General features: G+C 37.3%; 1 protein-coding gene across 1 annotated transcript in view; it reads left to right on the top strand.

The window, feature by feature from the left end:
* epsilonCOP (coatomer subunit epsilon) overlaps positions 1–22,059 on the top strand; it is a 204,714-nt gene that overhangs the window by 103,097 nt on the left and 79,558 nt on the right. The window contains exon 4 of the mRNA XM_090368530.1: positions 10,804–10,853. Within this exon, the coding sequence (XP_090224656.1) occupies positions 10,804–10,853 (50 nt within the window). The remainder of the gene's footprint in view (positions 1–10,803; positions 10,854–22,059) is intronic.

The raw sequence follows: 22,059 nt of genomic DNA, 5'->3' as shown, positions 1-22,059 counted from the left end.
TATCCCATTTCCTAAAGAATTCCTTGTGTGAATGTAAATGCAGAATAAATATTCAGTTTGTCAACAATCTTAGTATAGTCATTAACAGTTAACCTAAGTGGCTCAATATGATTCAACCCCTTCCTTCTACTGTTAATATAAGCATCTGCTGCCGTTCTTTGCATTCTTTGCCAGAGACTTCTCATAATCTGTCTTGGCTTGCTTAGCCTCCTTTGTGACTTGATTTCAGACTATACATCTATCATAGTTTTGTAGCATTAGATAATTTATATTCATCCTATGCATTTTTCTTAGTTGGCATGAAAAAGCCTATTAACTTCCGATTATTTTTCTGAATGCTTCCCATTTAGAATTTGCTGTTGGTGACATATCAGTTAGTCTTACTGCATAGAATTTAAAAACTATCAGAGACCACTGTAGTTTCCCTTATGAAAGCAAGTCTTTCACTTTACCCTCGACAGTAGTTCTCTAATAATTAAATTCCATATAAAGTACACTGTGATCACTGTCATCCAACGGGTGGTCTTTTACCTACAGATTCTTAATGCATAAGAATCATTGCTGATAACACCAGTCAGCATCAATTTCTCACCGAAATAATTTTGACAGATTCTTATAGGAAATATGTTCAAAAGCTCAGATATATGCATAAGTTCTCATCACCCTCAGTTTTCAAATATCGTAGGTTAATGCCCAAAAACCATGACCTGTAGTTGTTTTTATCATCTTTTCCATCTATTTTATCTATTTATTTATTATTTTCAGGAGATTTCTAGAGCATTTAGAAGCTTTCTGCAGCATTCAAGAATGTTCTAGAATATTATTTGTGAAAGAAAGGCTGGGATGTTCCTGGAATGTTCTAGAACAGGCCTGGGCAAACTTTTTGGCTGAAGGGCCACATTAGGAATTCAAAAATAAGGCGGGCCGCACGTAAAATACTATTTTTAGATATATATTATTTGTTATCATGAAGAAATATAACATAAAAAAAATTATTCTCTAACAAACGAGAATTTAATGAGATGAATGGAACTGTTTTACATCTTTTAACATTTTTTTTAATTTCGGGTGTTAATTTTGTAGTTGAGATTCTTAAAACTGCTTGTAAATGTTCATCGGTGATACTTGATCGTAAAGAATTTTTATTTAGATTCATGATGGAAAATGTTTGTTCGCATATGTAGGTTGATCCAAAAATAATCAACATTTTTCGGCCAAAATCTTTAAGTTCGTAGAATTTGTCCGAATTAAGAGTATTGCAAAATTTACAGATTTCCTCACGACGGTGCAATTCCCTTAAATCGGTATCACACTGCAGATTTATAATCTGAAGTTGTAGTTCACTCGGTGCACTATCAATTTCTATTGAAAATGGGTCGCACACTATTGCCAAACTTGTCTCAATTTTTCGGAAGTCGCCAAATCTTCGTGAAAAGTCGTCATTCAGCGCATTGACAATTTCACAATATTTTTCAAATTTATTTTCTGGAATCTTCAGCAACTTCATGGTTGGAAAGTGGTCTACCTTGTTAATCAATAAATGTCAAAGGAACAACTGTAGTTTTAATTGAAATCCATTCAGACTTTTTACCATATCATGGGCGTATAAATTTTTCCCTTGTAACATGGTGTTGAAAGTATTTAAGTGTGCCACGATGTCCAAGGTAAACACAAAATCACAAATCCAGTTATCAGTTAATTCAGGAAAGTCCATAATATTTTTCAGTTTTAAAAATAGAATGATGTCATCTTTAAGATCCCATACTCGTTGAAGAACTTTTCCTAAGCTAAGCCATAGAATTTGGCTATGATAAGGAATATCTGTGTACTCGGATTCAATATCTTGAAGAAAATTAACGAATTGTCTGTGTTTCAGGCCCCTCGATCGTATTAAATTTACTAGTTTGATAATACAAGATGTGACATGTTCAACTTTTAACACATTTTTACATAATACTTGTTGATGTATAATACAATGATTTGTAATTAAATTATCAGGATAATTTTCACAAATTTTATCCTGAATTTTCTTTAACGCTCCAACATTTTTACCTGTCAAACTTGGTGCTCCGTCAGTTGTTATGCTTACCATTTTGTTCCATTGTAAATTATATCTTGTTAAGCATTTTTCAACCTTTTCAAATATATCAGCCCGTTGTTTGGTCTTTAAGAGATTCCATTGAAAGAAGCTCTTCAATAATTTCAAAATTAGAGGTACATCCACGTATGAAAATTAATAAATGTGCAGTATTCTTTTCGTCGTTACTTTCATCGAGAGCTATTGAATACCATGTCATGGATTCTAATACTGATAATAATTGCTCATTCAAATTTGTATCAATACATTCAATTCTTCTTACTATGATTCGCCGAGATAAACTTATATTCTCAAATTTGTGTTTAATGTCAGGACATATAATTCCACAAGCTTCAGTCATACATTCTTTAATATAGTCTCCATCAGAAAAAGGATTGTTGCTTTTTGCAATTATATGAGAAATAACAAAACTTGCCTCTACAGTAGCTTCTTGTTCCTTAGTTAGCCGCGTAAACATTTTGTTGTCTAGATAAATTTTTGAATCAATCCATCAGCAGTTTTCTTTCTCGCTTCCGGAGTTAAATTGGCACCATATTCGGAACGTTTAGTAGTGAAATGTCTTTTAATATTGTATTCTTTCAACGCTGAGACACTCTCCCTGCAGATGAGACAAATAGTCTTATTATTTATGTTAGCAAAAAAATATTTTGTGTTCCCCTCTTCACTGAAGACACAATGCTCTTGTTGATTATTTGTTTTTTATTCATTTTTAAAAGGGCGTAAATATTATTTTTATTTTTACTGGCACCAAGATAATAACCAAAGATAACTAACTTCGGGATGACCATCAGAGAAAACAGATTGGATAGGACAGCCGTTCAACAGTCCTATCCTAATACTCCGCCACCGCAGCAAAGCCGTTGTCTGTTACCATAGTTTCAAGCGGTTAGTTTATAATTGCAGATTATACCGTTACAAAAGTGCCCATTGGCTCGCTCACAGTTTGAACAATACAGAGATGATAAAACAATTTACAAGTTGACAAATTCTATAATGTATTACATATACAAATTTATTTTTCAAAAAGGTGTCACAAAAGGCATAAAATAAGTAAACTTTTTTTGAAAATACAATTAAAGCTCATGGGCTGCACAAAAATGTGCGGCCCATGGGCCATAGTTTGCCCGGGCCTGTTCTAGAACTTTCAACAAAGTTCTCTAGAAATATTGTGATTCTTCTAGAAACTTCTCTATTTCTATATATATGAATGGATTCTGCACCAAGCAAGCATTTTGTTATTTCAAAAAGTGTATGTGTTTTGGAGAGTGAGTGGTGAACTAAATGAAAGGTGTTTTAGCGAATTATTTTTATTTCCTTTTAGTGAATTAGGTCTTTTAGTGAACGTATACAATGTTTTTTGCAAACAAGCGTTATGTATGTTAGTGTAAATTGTGAATTGTGTTTAAATTAGAAATAAAAATCTGCAATTTCTTAATTGTGTTCTGTGTGCGCATAGCTCAACAGTATATGAAATATGTCGCGTTCTTGCCAAAATAAGCCTGATGGCTTTTGCTACTTTTGCGGAGAAGCGGTATTCAAATCACAGTGGAAGGTACTGTCACAACTCGTGAGAAAAGCCAATGTACTCTATTTTGGATGTAAAGTTGGAGATCAAGATAAAATATGGGCTCAAGATTTCCTGTAGCTCGTGTTCAAGGAGATCAAGATAAAGTATGGGCTCAAGATTTCCTGCAGCTCGTGTTCAATGACATTAACAGGCTGGTTTAGAGGCAGTTCTGGTGATATGGCAGGACCCTCGAGACCACAAACAATTGTTACTTTTTGCATGACCAATATGTCTAGTTTTTCCGGGAAATCCAAGCATAAAGTAGAGTATCTCAACATGCCTTCTGCTTTAAGGCCGGTTCCTCAAGATGATATGCCAGTGCCAAAGCCACCACAAAACTTATGGACTTCACTCTGAATCAGAATAAGAGTTTCCAGAAGATCCAGAACGAGTACAGATACAGACTTTTCAACTCTTGATACTGCAAAGCTGCATCTAATCACTCAAGCAGAATTGAACAATTTGGTCAGAGATTTGGACCTCTCCAAAACCAAGGCTTAATTACTAGGATCATGGCTTCAGCAGTGGAATTTTTTTATAGGAAGAGGCTATCTAACATAATGATCTATTACTCTGTGGGTGATGTTTTGGTTTACTGTAACAATGTCCAGGAATTAATGAGAGTTGCATCTGGAGCACGTGCCCGAGCAGTGGAGGTTTTCATTGATTCTTCCAAGATCAGTTTGAAAGAAGTTTTACTCCATAATGGAAATAAGTATCCATCTATACCATTGGCCCATGCCATTCATAAGTAGGAAATGTATAAGAACCTACAGGTTCCTTTGCAAAAGATATCCTATTAAGAATACAAATGGAATATGTCTGCTGGCCTAAAAGTGGTAGCTTTGCGGACCGGGTTGCAAAGTGGATACACTAAATCCTGCACTTTTTATGCGAGTTGGACAGCCAAGCAAAGGATTGCCACTACAGGGTTAAAAAATGGCCAGACTGTTCAGAAACTGTTCTACGCCAGTCCAGATCATTGGTGGAATTACCTCCATTGCACGTCAAACCAGGTTCGATAAAAATATTTGTGAAAGCAGTAGACAAAAAAGAGAGAGAGATTTTCCAGTTTGAGGCAAAAGTTTCCTGGAATCAGTGAGGCCAAAATAAAAGAGGGAATTTTTGTGGGTCCTGAAATTAAACTGCTATTCCAAGATGACGAATTCACTAAAAAATTAAATGCTACAGAAATGAAAGCCTGGAAGGCATTTGAAAAATTCTGATGGAATTTTTCAAATTCCAGCCTTTTTAGGCAATGAGAAATCCCAAAATTACGGTGAAATTGTGAATGAGCTGATTTTAGCATACAGAGAGTTGGGATGCAATATGTTGTTAAAGCTTCATTTCCTACATTCTCATTTAGACTTTTTTTCCTGAAAACTTGGGTGTGGTCTCTGATGACCACAGTTGAAAGGTTTCACCAAGATATTTCTCAAATGGAAAAAAGATGCCAGGGAAAATGGAGTCCAAACATGTTGGCAGATTACTGTCTTGGAATCTCATATGGAAGAACCAATGGACAGTTATAAAAGGGGAAAAAATTACAAATTAAGTGTTCTGTTATCAGATAAGCATTTTAGTAAATAGAATATGGTTGGACTCATTGTTCAATATTTAGTACTGTGTGTAACATTTTCTTAAAATATTTTTTACTAGAAATTTAGTTTTTGACTTTAATCCCTTCTCCCTTAAAATTAATGGTTGTTACAGCAATATGGTTGCCATATTTGAATTCAGCAATGTTGAATCTGCAAGAATCACTCCAAATTTTAATAGGATCAAAAATAAAAAAGTATTTCCCCCCCCTCCCCAACCAGTGTAACCAGATTAAGAGTATTTCTTCCTCCTGTTGTTTCTGTAACATGCTGTAAAAAACAGTCATCCAATACATCTACAAACATCTTGCTAGTGTGTGAGCAACAAATTCCAGTCAATATTTGTTAAGTTAAAATCCCTTATTATAAGATATTCTGATTTATTGGTCCACTCTATTTTCTGTGTACTTGTTTGAGACACCCATCACAGTCATTAGACCTATAACACACTCCTACTCCCAGTTTTGTGTTCTAAGTGGTTATTAATCACACCAAACTGACTCAACTGCATTACTGGTCACTCATGTCGACTAGATGTACTGCATTAGATTTAAGATGCTTTTTAACTAAGAGCATAACTCCATACCCCTTCTGTGCACCAGAAGAGAATTTCAAATGAAACTGCATTTATACGAGGGGGGTATCAAAAAAGTTCATACCCTTACCTAGAAATAATAGCCCTAAAAAGGTGAAACTTCACAGGAACTTTAATCCTTTTCTGTGTACTCTCCATGTATAGTAACACATTTCTCCCAATTATGGATCAGTTTTTTAATGCCTTGTTCATAGAAGTCTGCATTTTTTGTCTGATACCACTATTCCACTTCATTAATGACTTCCTGAGACGATTCAAAGCAGTGTCCACGCAATGGTTTTGTCATTTCTCGAAACAAGAAGTCTGACAGTGCTAGGTCAGGAGAATGGGTGCTGCAGTGGTTTTGAAGCTGCAAGTTGGTGGTGGCAATGGCCGTGTGAGCCAGTGCACTGTCTGACAGAAGACGGACACCTGTGGTTAATATTTCACACATGTCCAGATTGTGGGGGTTGTTATGTAGGCAATACCACTAGGAAATTAAAGATTGTTTTTCAGAAGATGAAGGACTCTCCGATCTGCTAATTTTGAATGCTCTGCTATTACTGAGCATTACTGGGTTGAGCAAACACAACCTTGATCCCCGATGTGATTGAGATCGACTACTAACATGATTACTGCCAACGTTAATCGCTTGAAGCACTACACATATCCAATTGTAATAGTATCTTGAACAATTATGGAATCTGCCATTTTACAGTGCATCGAACGCTGGCATTTGTCTCGTGTATGTGGTTTTGCATTACCAGCACCAAACATATGATCCTGCCCAGCGACTCTTATTTTATTTTATTCCATGTAACGTATATACATGCACAATTTTTCATGTGAACATGGTCTTGCTTTACAGGCGTATGATTCATAATCACACCCAGTCAACTTTTATATTATTATTCCATATAACGTATATATGCCACCATTCACTGTTCAGCTGAAGAAGGGACACCCTGACCCGAAAGTTACTGTTTTACTATTTTATTTACATATTAGTCCTTTATTTTAGTATTAGCATTAGTAGAGGCACTTGATGGAAGAAAGCAAGCTTCATCAGCCAAAAAAAAATACCTTTCCCATTTCACTGATCCATTCATTCCAAATGTTTGTCTACTTCTGCCTTGAATTTATTTTAAGCCATCAACTTCCACAACAACAGACGGAAGTTTGTTCGAGCAATCAACTACCTGCTGGCTAAAGGCAAACTTCTGCACATCTATTCTACAGCATGCTTTGATCAGTTTGAATCTATGCCCTGCTAAGGTTTGTAATCTCAGCAAGAGGAAGAATCCCCTCAGCATTAAGTCCACTTAAATCCATTCAAGGCGTTATACACCTCAATCAGATCACCTTGCAGGTGGCTAGTCTCCAGAAGCTGCAATTTGCAGAACTTAAGCCTTTCTTCATAAGATTATCCCTTTGTTCCCTTCACCAGTCTAGTTGCCCTTCTCTGTACTCTTTCTATCAACTCTACATCCTTCCTAAAATGAGGCTTTCAGATCTGTATGCAGTACTCAAAGTGTGGCCTGACCATTGCTTTATACAAGGGGATAATCACCTCCCTGCTTGCAAATTCCTGTATATTATTGACAAGACCCCATGACCTACTCTGATAGCCTGTCTGCATTGCTCAGAAAACATCATATCTGACTGCACAATTACCTCAAGGTCTCTTTCATTCTCCACTACCCTGAGTGTAACACCACATAGTTGTACATTTGTCTGGGGTTACTGCTACCCATATGCAGTACTTTGCATTTGTCAATGGTAAACTGGTGCCTCCGTAGCCAGGCGGGAAGGAGCAGCAGTGCGTACTACACGCTTCTTGATTAGACCGGGGTTCGACCCCGTCACCACCAAATACGGAGGATGCGGAAAGGTCAGGGAATAACCACCGCATATCCCGGAGCAATATGGCCTTAGTTGCTAATTCCCATAAAAACCAAATAACAAATAACAATGTTAAACTTCAGTTGCCACTTCTCAGCCCATCTACCCAACTTTTCCAGATCCTGTTGCAGCAGCATACTGTCATTACTGTTATTAACAACCCTACCAATTTTTGTATCAAGTGCAAACTTTGACATTAAGCTTGATATACCTTCCTCAATATCATTGATAAATATACAAAACAACAATGGGCCCAACACCGAACCTTGAGGGACACCATTAATAACATTAGTCCATGTAAAGCAGTCCCTGTTGACCACCACTCTGTGTTCTCCCACTCAACCATCTTTTTATCCATTTTAGCAACTTGCCCTTAATGCCATACTGCTCCAGTTTGTACAGTAGTCTTCCACGTGCAACAGTATCAAAAGCTTTCCTGAAATCCAAGTATATGATATCAAAATTATTTTTTACATCCAGTTCCTTTGTGACCACATCATAGTATCCAATCAGATTGGTCAGAAAAGACTTCCCCTTTGACAAACCCATGCTGTGTCTGAATTATTGCTGTAATCTTGTCTAAATGATCCTGTAATGTTTCTTTACCCAGTGACTCCACTATTTTCCCTGGAACAGAAGTCAAATGAAGAGGTCTGTAATTACTTGTCACTCTTTGATCCCCCTTTGTGAATTGGAGATACATTTGTACATATTTTTTTGAGTAGTGTTAGTGCAATAGACATTTCAAAGAGAAAAAGGAGACATTCTGACAAATATAAGAGAAATAAAATTAAGCAGGCTCAAATTAAAAAAGTAAATGCTTAATTATATAGGAACTTACGTTGAGTTCCTGTGAAACAGGTGCCATCAGAATTTATTAAACTTCGCCTTTTTTCAGACAAAAAATTAAAAATTTTGCGGTATGTGCTACACTTACAGAAATAAGTCATTTTGAGAAGAATCAAATTTTTTTTACATGAGAGGACACACCTTACTGTGCGATATGGATTTTGGAAGAGTAAAAAAATATTAAGGAAAAAACAACATACTATTTTCGGAACTAATTATGAAAAGTAGTAAGCCTGGAAAATTTGTTGTTCAAGGAGTGAAAACAGAAGATATTTTGGATTTTAAAAATTGATGGAAGGAATATAAAGAGACATTAGTTTCAGAAGAAACACAGCATAAGAAAAAATATGAAAAATTAAGATTTGAAATAAGTTGATTGTTTCATTTTATATACCACACCAATTTAAAATGGTACATCATGGCTTTGAGTTTCATCAGTGGACTCAACTCATTCATTCTTTGTGAAAAATGGAAGAGTTGTAGATTTACCAAACTCTCTATATATCCATTACAAAAAGTGCCTTGTTATAAAAGAAGCAAAAATTAAAGACTTGGTTAAAATGATTAGTTATATACCTGAACATAACTTTTATGAAGAGTTGGTCAATTGGCCATCTATTTGAGAGAGAGAGAGAAAGAGAAAAACATTTTTTTTTCCTTTTTTATTATTTCACATTTCGTATTCAAAGAATTATTTTCAAATCAGTTTTTATATATTAAATGTATTCCCTTCTTACTTGTTCCCTTCTTACCTATCGGGGAGGCGCCTCTGTAGCCAGGTGGGAAGGAGCAGCAGTGCGTAGCACAAGCTTCTTGATTAGACCGGGGTTCGAGCCCGTCACCACCAAATACGGAGGATGCGGAAAGGTCAGGGAATGACCACCGCATATCCTGGAGCAATATGGCCTTAGTTGCTAATGCTCCTAAAAACCAAATAATTAACTAACTTATTGGGAAATAATTAAAAGTAATGTGTTTTATGCATATTATAAATAAAAAATAAAAAATCTTAGTGCCAAAACCTGATATTTGTTAAAAGGGCATCAGTCCACAACTTTCAAAATTCTATTAAAAATTAAGTAATTAGCAGTCAGTTTTTTTAGTGGTAAAAAAAAAAAAAAAAAATGATAAACTGAAAAGACAATAGAAATGCATGCTATTAGAACTTAAGTCGAATACTTAAAAACAGGATTCCCCCCCAAAAAAAACATAAATTTCTTGACTGATGCATTTTTAACAAATAGTGATTCAAATAGGTTTGGATTCTTCTTGTTTCTCTGACTTCAAGAGTTTGTATATTGTGCTTGTGTTAATTCTGAGAGATAGCAACTGAAGTTTAACATTGACAAATGCAAAGTACTGCATATAGGAAGCAGTAATTCCAGAGTAACCTACCAACTGTGTGGTACTACACTCAGGATAGTGAGAATGAAAAGGACCTGGAGGTAATTTTGCAGTCAGATATGAAGTTTTCTGAGCAGTGCAGACAAGCTGCCAGACTAGCTCATGGGGTCTTGTCAGTGATATACAGGAAGTTTGGTAGCAAGGATAAGGAGATGATTATCCCCTTGTATAAATAAGGTAATGGTCAGGCCACACTTGAGTACTGAGTACAGGTCTAGAACCTCATTTTAGGAAGGATGTAGAGCTACTGGGACAGACAGAACGAGTACAGATAAGGGCAATGAGATTGATGAGGGGAACAAAGGGTTGCTCTTACCAAGAATGACTTAAGTTCTGCAAATTGCAACATCTGGAGACTATTGGCACCTGTGAGGTGATTTGATTGAAGTGTATAAGGCCTTGAATGGTTTGAGCAAGCTCAGTGCTGATGGGATTCTTCCTCTTGCTCGGATTGCACACCTGAGGGTACATAAATTCAAGTCGAGGCAAGACAGTTGCAGAATAAATGTGTGGAAATTTGCCTTTAGCCAGCGGGTTTGTTGATTGCTGGAACATTGTGGCCAATTTCCATTGGCCATTGTTGGAAGTTGATAGCTTAAATAAATTCAAGGAAGAACTGGACAAACTTTTGGAGCAAATGGGAAGGGGTTTTTTTTTTTTTTGACTGCTGTAATAGCTTGCTTTCTTGCATCATATGCTTCTATTAATACTTATTCTTTGTGTAAGAGGTAAGATAAGAGTTTTTAAGTGAACCAATTAGCTACTATTAATGCTTATTCTTCAGAGTTTTTTTTTTTTTTATACATTTTAGAATTATGATGCTGCTTTAAGAGTTCTTCAACAGGCAGATTCTCTGGAGTGGTATGCATTGTTTTTGCTTTTAGGTATTAAGTAAATCATAGGTAAATAATTTTGAATTTAAATATTTATTTCATATTTTGTCATAGTGGAATTACATATATCACAAACTTGTTATAACAAAAGTTAAAAATGTATTTACTTCATGAAAAAACATAATAAAAATAAACATCCACACATTATATTTGACAATAGGTGTGAAGCCCTACAGTTCCGAAAAAAGGTATTGAACATATTCTTAATTTAAAAATATACAGATGTATCCAGCAATGTAAGGAGTGCAGAATTTTAAATTCAGTGTCCAAGTTGTGATCAAAAAGTTCAGGGACTGAAGTAATATTTGCAAATGAAACTTAGGGCAACAAAAAAAAAAAAAAAAAAAAAGACTGGGAGCCAAATCCAGTGAGTATGGTAGATGAGACACCATGCTGATAGAGTACTTCAAGAAGTTCTTGAATGGAAAGTGTAAAGTTTACAGGGACATTATCACTGTGGAAGTGCAAATTCCTTGGAACCCACTTTTCTGGCCATTATTCTCCAAAGAGCACTGCACAATCAATATTGAACTGTTTTGCAGTTTTCCTGGTTTAGTGTTTGACCATGTAGGACCAATTCATGATTAACAATGCCCTGAGTCAAAAAAAAAAAAAAAAAAAAAAGCAATAAGCATAATGTTCACTTTTGATTTAGACATGCAGTTGCTTGCTGTTCTTTGTGATCACTGCTGAAGATGCAAGGCACACAAACTTGACTGAATGTATTGCATTCCTGAATCTTGTGTTAAAATTGATTGACATGTTCCATAAGAAATAAGTTTCACTAGCAACTTCATGGTTAGTTAAATGTCGATGAGATCAAGAACACAAGTGACTGAAATTGAAGTTGAAGGGTAGCCAGAGTGCAGATCATTTTCGACAGACAAGTGGCCATCTTTTAATCTTTGTGAACCACTAAAGAGTCTTCAAACAACCCCCTAGCATCTTCTCTGAAAGTTGTTTTTAACATTTTGTTTGCAGCTTTACTGTGATATCACAATTTCACTTTGCTGTAATCACCAGCTTCTGATGTTTCATTTAAAAATGGTGTACTGAATGAATATACAAATATCATCCCATTTACTGCATCTGATTCTAAATTTTTATATCTGCAGATTAAACATAATACCTGGGTTCTCAGAACAGCCTGTCCCAAATGAGGCCAATGTTGAGTAATACCAGTTTTTTGCCAAACAGGTGTGACAGCATTGTGATTAGCCACCTCAAAACTAGCAACTCTAGATTGTGGTTTAATAAACAAACCCACGCTTTTTGATTATGATATTAATTATACAAAGGGTACTAGGAAAGTTTTGCAATATGACGCAACAATGAATCACAGGAAGCTGCTTGTTGCTGCATGTTGAGACATGTTCATACGTGCATAGTAGCCGCCGCGCCAAGTCGATGGGCTCAGTTATTCATTAGTAGTGAGAGTGTAAAGTGCTTGCGATGGCATCGTGGTCACGAAATGAGATAAGGACAGTTTTGCGGTATACTTTCGTGCGTGGTTTAACCATAGACCAGTGCTTAGAAGAAATGACTCTTGCACTAGATGATGATTGTCCACATCGTACAACGATATTCAGGTGGTATAGAGAATTCCAAAGGGGAAATTTCACTCTGGAGGATTCTGAGAGGCCGGGAAGGCCACGAACGTCAGTTACGGAGGAAAACGTTACTGCTGTGAGGAAAATGCTTGACGAAACAGGCGAGTGACCTACCAACAGATAGAGGATACTTTGGGCCTAAATGCACCAGCAATTCGTTCAATTCTGCAAGATCATTTGCACGTGAAGAAACTTTGTTCTCTCTGGGTGCCGCATCAACTGACTGAAGAGCAGATGACACGACGTGTGACTTGGTGCCGGGAGATGTTAAAAAAGTTTGATAAGGGACAATCTCGGTATGTGAACAACATTGTGACAGGTGACGAGACTTGGCTGTACTATTACGATCTGCCGAAAAAGGCTCAAAACAAAGTTTGGGTCTTTGATGATGACGACACACCCGTAATTGTCAGAAAATCCCGATCTGTAAAGAAGAAAATGATAGCTGTATTTTTCAAATCGAGTGGAATTGTGGAACGTGTCGTTTTGGACACGCAGAAGACAGTCACAGCTAAGTGGTATACTGAACAATGCCTGCCTAAAGTCATTGGATCTATGAAGAACCTGCGGCCAAAGTCAAGAATGGACACCTGGTACCTCCATCACGATAATGCTCCAGCTTACCGCGCCAAAGCATGCACCGAATATTTGATCACGACAGGACTGAAACTTCTCGAGTACCCTCCCTACAGTCCAGACCTTGCTCCCTGCGACTTTGCACTGTTCCCGCATGTGAAAATGAAGCTAAAAGGGAGGCGGTTTTCCAGTGATGAGGACCTTCTACGGGCTTGGGACAACGAGTGTGCTTTACTCCCTAGTGAAACTTGGCAGAACTGGTTTAAAGATTGGTTTCGGGGGATGGAGAGGTGTATTGAATGTAGAGGAAATTACTTTGAAAAAATTAAATAAACAAAGCTGTACTGCAAAACTTTCCTAGTACCCTTTGTATTTACTTTAAGTACATTAATTCTTGTAAGGAAGCAAATAAAATGCTAATGGAACCTAATGCCCTCCTAACAGAACTTGTAATATAAAAAGCTGACAAAAGCATTTTTCACATTAACTAAAAGCCCCATATGAATAATTTCTGGGTACACTGTACATGCTGGACTCAATTAACGCAATTGATTTGTCCCGTGAGCGCATCGTGCAAAATGGAAAGCTGTTATAATAATGAATATAAAAAATTGTAATTGGTCCATGACCTTCAGGAATGTTCATAAATAATTTTAAAAATACCTTTTAAATAACGTTTTAACTGTATACTATGTAAAAGATAATGAAAATAATTATAGAATTAAATGTTTATTGCATAAAATACACAATGAAGAAACTATTTGTTTAAACAATTTAAACTAAACAATTTACGGAAATATTTGAACAGAGTTCAAATAATCGACAACAATCTTCTCTAGGCCTTGGTGTTATTCTAGATTGTGATTAAACCACAATTTAGAATTGCAGAGAACCTCTGGTTTGAGGTTCTCTGCAATAAGAAATATTTCATCTAGCACTTTTACTGTTAACTCCTTTGCAGTAACATTTTCATCTTGCTCATTTAAAAATATTTTTTTTTTTTTCTGCATTTAAAAATTAGAATTTCTAAATGCAAGTCTGCATGTGACTTTATTAGCTGGAGACAAACAAGTAACACGTCTGCTTCTGATGAAAAAATGTTAAAAATATTACACAACTCATAAATGAGTAGTTGTAGTTAAGGGCTAAAGTTGGATCCAATAGAATAATAACAGAGGTGGAATTATGGATGATCAAAATTTGCAGCCAATAATTTTGGACAGACAATAGAATGCTTAGCTACCATTTGGACATCTTATCCTACTCAAAATAGAGTTTGAATTCATTAATAACTTTTTACAGCTCTTATGAACTTTAGTGTATGCAGAAAAGAAGCTATATGTTAGGATTTGAATATGAGACAATTGCAATACTCTGTGTTAGGATTTAAATATGAGAAAATTGCAATACACTGTGTTAACTTGAACAACCTTGGCACATTTATTGAAAACCTAATGCTTAAAGGATGAGATTTTAGGTCAGAATGAGGAAAAAAGGATTTCACCTCTACAAGGATAATTTCACTGACAAGATCTGAACAACCATATTGTATTAGAAAATGTAATAGAATAATACAATTGATTTATAAATAATTTACAGTTGACCTATAAGTCCATGAAACTGGATCAACGTTACTCCAGTCAAGCAAAGAGTTCTTTACTTATGTAAACTCTAGAAGGAGAGGGATGAATCAGATTGGTCCTCTTGATATTGATGGGTCAAGTGTTAATGATCCTGCTCAGGTAGCTAACAAACTAAATGAATATTTTGCATCGACATTCACACATGAGGAGTTATTCAGCGAGGGGAATGCCAGAGGTGTATTCAACTCTAGCAGTAAGTTACAGAATCTTGAAATAACTGGGAGTAAAGTGGAGGAGAAACTGTTGAAGATAAACACAAGAAAGGCACCCGGGGTGGATGGGATCTATCCAGTTATATTAAAGGAGGCAGCAAAGGAAGTAAGCAAACCCTTAGCCATAATTATGAGAGCTTCCTTGGACTCAGGGGAGGTACCCATAGACTGGAAATGTGCAAATGTGACCCCAATTCACAAAGGAGGATCAAAGGCTGACACAAGTAATTATAGACCTGTGAGCTTAACTTCTGTTCCAGGAAAATTAATGGAGGCACTGGTTAAAGAAGCACTGCAGGATCATTTAGACAAGACTTCAGTTATAGCTCAGACACAGCATGGTTTTGTTAAGGGGAAGTCTTGCCTGACCAACTTGATTGGATACTATGATGCAGTCACAAAAGAACTGGATGCAGGGAATAACTTTGATATTATATACTTGGATCTTAGAAAGGCTTTTGATACTGTTGCACATGGAAGACTGCTACACAAATTGGAGCAGTGTGACATTGGAGGCAAATTACTGCTATGGATAAAGGGGTGGTTGAGGGGGAGAAGACAGAGAGTGGTAATCAATGGACACTGCTCATCGTGGACTGATGTTATTAGTGGAGTCCCTCAGGGCTCAGTGTTGGGTCCATTATTGTTTTCTGTATTTATAAATGATATTGATGATGGTATATCGGGATTAATGTCCAAGTTTGCAGACGATACAAAGGTTGGCAGGGTTGTCAAGGACACTACTGACACTATGCTGCTGCAACAGGATCTGGAAAGGTTGAGCAGATGGGCTGAGAGGTGGCAAATGAAGTTTAACATTGACAAATGTAAAGTACTACACATGGGAAACAGCAACCCCAGAGCAACGTATCAACTCTGTGGTACAACACTGACAGTGGTAGAGAATGAAAGGGACTTGGGGGTGGTTGTGCAGGCAGATATGAAGTTCTCTGAGCAGTGCAGACGGGCTGCAAGAGTAGCTCATGGAGTATTGTCAATGATATACAGGAATTTTTCCAGCAGGGATAAGGAGGTGATTATTCCATTGTATAAGGCGATGGTCAGGCCACACCTAGAGTACTGTATACAGGTCTGGAGGCCTCATTTCAAGAAGGATGTAGAGCTGCTGGAACGAGTACAGAGAAGGGCAACAAGATTAGTGAATGGAACAAAGGGGTGCTCTTACGAAGAACGGCTTAAGTTTTGCAAATTACAGTGTCTGGAGACTAGGCACCAGCGAGGTGATCTGATAGAGGTGTATAAAGCCTTGAATGGTTTAAGCATGCTCAATGCTGATGGGATTCTTCCTCTAGCTCAGAATAATCACCTGAGAGGGCATAAATTCAAATTGAGGAAAGACAGATGTAGGATAGACGTGCGGAAATTTGCCTTTAGCCAGCGGGTGGTTGGTTGGTGGAACAGACTTCCATCCCTTGTGGTGGAGGTTGATAGCCTAAATAAGTTTAAGGCTCAGCTGGACAGGTATTTTGAACGAACGGAGGGGTGAAGTGGAAGTGGTTTTTTTTTTTTTTTTTTTTTTTTTTTGGCTGATGCTGCATAAGCTTGCTTTCTTGCATCAAATGCCTCTACTAATGCTAATGCTAAGAGAGGAATGGAAATTATGTATATGAACCTATTTCTCATTCTTTCAATGACAAAGGGGCTTAGTATGGTCATGGAAGAGAGGCAACATTTCGAGGCTAACTATCACCAACTTGTGATCTGTAGTACCTAGAGGACCATGAACATTAAATTAAAGCTGCCTGGAGTGGAAAACATCAAAATCACTGAGAAAAATTACTTCACTGTTAGGTTGTACAATGTAGTTTCAAAGAAAAGTCAAAATTCTAAACAATTAGCATTAGCATTTAGCATTAATAGAGGCATACGATGCAAGAAAGCAAGCTTATGCAGCATCAGCCCAAAAAAAAAAAAAAAAAATTGCTCCCATTTCACACCTCCATTCGCTTCAAATACCTGTCCAGCTTAAATTTATTTAGACTATCAACTTCCACAACAAAAGATGGAAGTCTGTTCCACCAATCAGCTACCAGCTGGCTAAAGGCAAACTTCCACACATCTATCCTACAACTGTCTTTCCTGAATTTGAATTTATGCCCTCTCAGGTGATTATTCTGAGAAAAAGGAAGAATCCCATCAGCATTGAGCATGCTCAAATCATTCAAGGCTTCATACACCTCAGTCAGATCACCTTGCAGGTGCCTAGTCTCCAGACACTGTAATTTGCAAAACTTAAGCCTTTCTTCGTAAGAGAAACACTTTGTTCCATTCACTAATCTTGTTGCCCTTCTCTGTACTCGTTCCAACAGCTCTACATCCTTCTTAAAATGAGGCCTCCAGACCTGTACACAGTACTTAAGGTGTGGCCTGACCATTGCCTTATACAAGGGAATAATCACTTCCTTATCCCTGCTAGAAAAATTCCTGTATATCATTGACAAGACACCATCTGCACTGCTCAGAAAACTTCATATCTGCCTGCACAATTACCCCCAGGTCCTTTTCACTCTCTACCACTGTTGGTGTAGTACCACACAGTTGATACGTTACTCTGGGGTTACTGCTTCCCATATGCAGTACTTTACATTTGTCAATGTTAAATTTCAGTCGCCACCTCTCAGCTCATCTGCTCAACTTTTCTAGATCCTGTTGCAGCAGCGTACTGTCATTAGTGTCATTAACAACCCCTGTCGACCTTTGTATCATCTGCAAACTTGGACATTAAGCCTGATATATCATCATCAATATCACTCATGAATACAGAAAACAACAATGGACCCAACACTGAACCCTGGGGGACTCCACAAATCATATTAGTCCATGAAGAGCAGTATCCATTGATTACCACTCTCTGTCTTCTCCCACTCAACCATCCCTTTATCCATAGCAGCAATTGCCTCCAACGCCACACTGCTCCAATTTGTGCAGCAGTCTTCCATGTACAACAGTATCAAAAGCCTTTCTAAGATCCAAATATATGATATCAAAGTTATCCCCTCCATCCAGTTCCTTTGTGACTGCATCATAGTATCCAATCAAATTGGTAAGACAAGATTTCCCCTTAAAAAAACCATGCTGTGTCTGAGCTATAACTGAAGTCTTGTCTAGATGATCCTGCAGTGCTTCTTTAACCAGTGCCTTCATTAATTTCCCTGGAACAGAAGTTAAACTAACAGGTCTATAATTACTTGTGGCCCCCCTTTGATCCTCCTTTGTGAATTGGGTCACATTTGCACATCTCCAGTCCATGGGTACCTTCCCCCCTGAGTCCAAGGAAGCTCTCATAATTATGGCTAAGGGTTTGCTTACTTGCTTTGCTGCCTCCTTTAATATAACTGGATAGATCCAATCCACCCTGGGTGCCTTTTTTATGTTTATCTTCAACAATTTCTCCTCCACTTTCCTGTTTATTAGAAAATCACCTAGCTCACTGCTAGAGTTTAATTCACCTCTGGCATTCCCGTGCCTGATTAACTTGTCACGTGTGAATGAGATGCAAAATACTCATTTAGTTTGTTAGCCACCTGAGCAGGTGGCTGACCAACAGTTGCAGCTGAGCAGCTGACCAACAGTTGAACAATCAATATCCAGTGGACCAATCTGATTCATCCCTTTCCTACTAGAGTTTACATAGCTAAAGAACTCTTTGCATTCTTTGCCAAGGATTTCTCATAATCTGCCTTTGTCTGCCTAATCTCCTTTGTGACTTGGTTACAGACCAGCTTATATCTACCATAGGCTTCCATGTCACCCATTATTTATATGTATTCCATGCATTTTTCTTCTCTGCCATCTCATTAGTTCATCTGACCTCCATTTAGGCCTAAACCTTAAACAATATTTCTTAGTTAGTATGTAAAGCCGGGTAGCTTACAAGATTAATTCTTTGAATGCCTCCCATTTTGAATTTGTTGTTGGTAACATCATTAGTTGGTCTCACTGTTTAGAATTTAAATACTGTCTCAGACCACCGTAGTCACCTTTACGAAAGCAAAAACCCTTCCTTTTACCCCTTGATGGTAGTTATCTCTTTGAGTAAATCCCACTTCAGCACACTGTGATCACACCTAGTGGTTCCTTCTGCAGATTCTTAATGCATGAAGAATCACTAATGATAATCAGATTAAGAGTATTACTCCCTCTAGTTGCCTCCTGAACATGCTGATGTAGAAAACAATCATCCAGTAAATCCACAAAAGCCTTGCTAGTGTGCAAGTGACCAACCCACAAATTCCAGTCAATATCCGGGAAATTAAAAATCCCACATTATGACTCTCTGATTTACTAGTTCACTCTATTTCCCTGTACAGTTTCTTATTATACATTATACTCATCAGAGTCATTAGCCCTATAGCACACTCCTACTCTCAATTTTGATCTCCCAATGGTTATGTCACACCAAACTGACTCGACACTGCACTATCCAGCGATGTCGACTGGCTTCACTTCCTAGGATTTTATGTGTTTCTTAACTAATAGCATAACCCCTCCTCCCTTCGTGTCCTGGCTATCCTTTCTATACACATTGTACTCCCCAAATTCCAGTTCATGATTCCTTATATCTGTGTAACACCACATCTCTGATATCCCAACAGTATCTGCCTTTGATGTTTTTTACCAATTCCTCAAGGCAAGAGTAATATAGATACGTGTTTATCTGATAATATTGGTCAAAGTAACACTTGCACACACACACCTCAAGAGTTCTTGTTTCTTACCACAACAGAACATAGTAGCAAGATGTTCTGAGGGCAGAAACGTTTCAAATGAGCTTGTAGGGAAGCGAGCTTAAATAAGTTTAAGGGGTGTGTCAGGGTAGTTAAATATACAAGAACACCAAGTCTTAATTGTTTATACAGTAATGTCAGAAGTGGCATCAATAAAATGAGTGAATTTCAACTGCTGGTTAGGACAAGTAACACTGACATAATAGGGCTTACAGAAATGTGGTGCCATCTGGAGATAGGGGATGATGACTTTCAGTATGGTATGTATAATGTATTTAGGATGGGTAGGAAAGATAGAAGGGGTGGTAGGGTCATGCTTCTTATCAAAATCAGCATGAGCGCAATGAAAGCTTTCCTGGATTCAGACGTTTTGCATGCTAACATAGAATCTGTGTGGTGTGAGATGCTACTGTAGAATCTGTGTGGTTTGTTGGAAGCAAAGGTATAATGAGAGTGAGAGTAATCTACAGGCCAGGTGATTGTGAAGATTATGACGAGAGCCTCTACATGCAAATGGAATGTGCAAGTAAGTGCGAATGTCTTAATATGGGTGATTTTAATTTGCCTCTAATTGATTGAAGCAAATTGGAAGGAAACTACATGGGAGACTAAATTTTTAAATCATCTAAATGATTGCTTTTTGTATCAATATGTCAGGGAAAGTACTAGGGAAAAGAATACTCTAGACCCCATCATCCATGAACCAGATGACATAATTTGGGCTTACAATACAGGAACCAGTAGCAGGAAGTGATCACAGAGTTCTACTGTGGACAATGAAGAGAGAGGTAACAGTAGTTAAAGGCAAAGGAATGGGTTATAATTTCAGGAAAGGAAATTATGATGGCTTAAGATGCTACATAGCCTCTATTAACTGGGTAGATATCTCACAGAGAGTGAATACAAATGAATTATGGTATACCTTTAAAACATTAATCACAGAAACATTGAATGCTTATATATACCATTAAAAAAATACTCCAAGAGGAGGATTACAAGTTCGATGAATAATGAAGTTGCCAGATTACTTGAGCAGAAAAAGACAGCATGGAAAAGTTAGAGAGCAATAAAAACCACTGAAGGCTATAACAGCTACAAGAGCTTCTTCATAGTGACCTAGATAGACTTCAGGGATGATCAGAAAAATGGCAACTATTCTTTAATCTGTAATAGTGCCACATAAAAGGTGAGGCTGGCAGAGGCAAATTATGAGAAATTGCTGGCAAAGAGAGCATAGAAGGGGGATAAGGAATTCTTCACATATATAAATGCAAAGAAGATAAGGACAAACTAGATCAAACCCTTATGTAATGGACATGGAATAGTATTAGATACCCCAGCTGAAGTTGCAGATGAACTCAACAATTACTTTGCATCGATATTTACAGAAGAAAATCCCTTTACATCAATGAGAAATTATGGGAGTGAAACTGAAAAAGATGTAATTAATGATGTTGAAATTTCACATGTTTAATAAAAAAAACTTTTGAGCCTACAGGCTAGTAAGGCCCCTGGGGTTGATGGTATAAACCCTATTATGTTAAGGGAGGTGGCAAGTGAGTGCATTGAACCATTGAGGCTAATCATGAGGGCATCACTGTACTTGGAGTGATTCTGTTGGATTAGAACAGTGCCAATGTATCTTCTGTACATAAGGGCGATTCTAAGAGTGAAGTGGGAAATTACCAGCCAGTAGTCAAACTTCAGTAGTAGGGAAAATCATGGAGACAATGATCAAGGGTGGAATTCAGGATCATTTAGATAGAAATGGAATTCTGAGGATAATCAGCATGGTTTTGTAAAGGGAAAATCATGTTTAACTAATCTGGTTAGCTATTTTGACAGGGTCACTCAAGAGCTGGATTTAGGGAATCATTTTGACATTGTTTATTTGGATTTCAGCAAAAAATTTGACTCAGTCCCATGTCAGCAGTTACTTTATAAACTGGAACAGGTTGGAATCACAGGGAAAATCCTTATATGGAAAGCTGGATGGTTTCAGGGCAGGAGGCAGAGGATTGTGATAAATGGTTATTCCTCAGATTGGGTTGACATAAGAAATGGGGTACCCCAAGGATCAGTATTAGGACCACTGTTGTTTTTGATTTTCATAAATTACATCGACGAAGGAATAGAGGGTGTGGTGTCTAAATTTGCAGATGATGTAAAGATTGGTAAAGTAGTTAATGATCACTACCAAGCAGATCTTCTTGAGAATGACCTAGATAGACTTCAGGGATGATCAGAAAAATGGCAACTATGCTTTAATCCAGCAAAGTGTATGGTATTGCACCTCGGTAACAGTAACCCCAAAATAACTTATACACTTGGTGGAGTTGAACTAAAGTCGATAGCGGAGGAAAGGGACTTGGGTGTTATGATACA

This window comes from Mastigoproctus giganteus, chromosome 2 (assembly GCF_048544385.1).
Source record: "Mastigoproctus giganteus isolate SK-2022 chromosome 2, ASM4854438v1, whole genome shotgun sequence".
Lineage (NCBI taxonomy): Eukaryota > Metazoa > Arthropoda > Arachnida > Uropygi > Thelyphonidae > Mastigoproctus > Mastigoproctus giganteus.
Note: the sequence above shows the minus strand (reverse complement) of the source record. Positions and strands in the feature narration are given on the sequence as shown.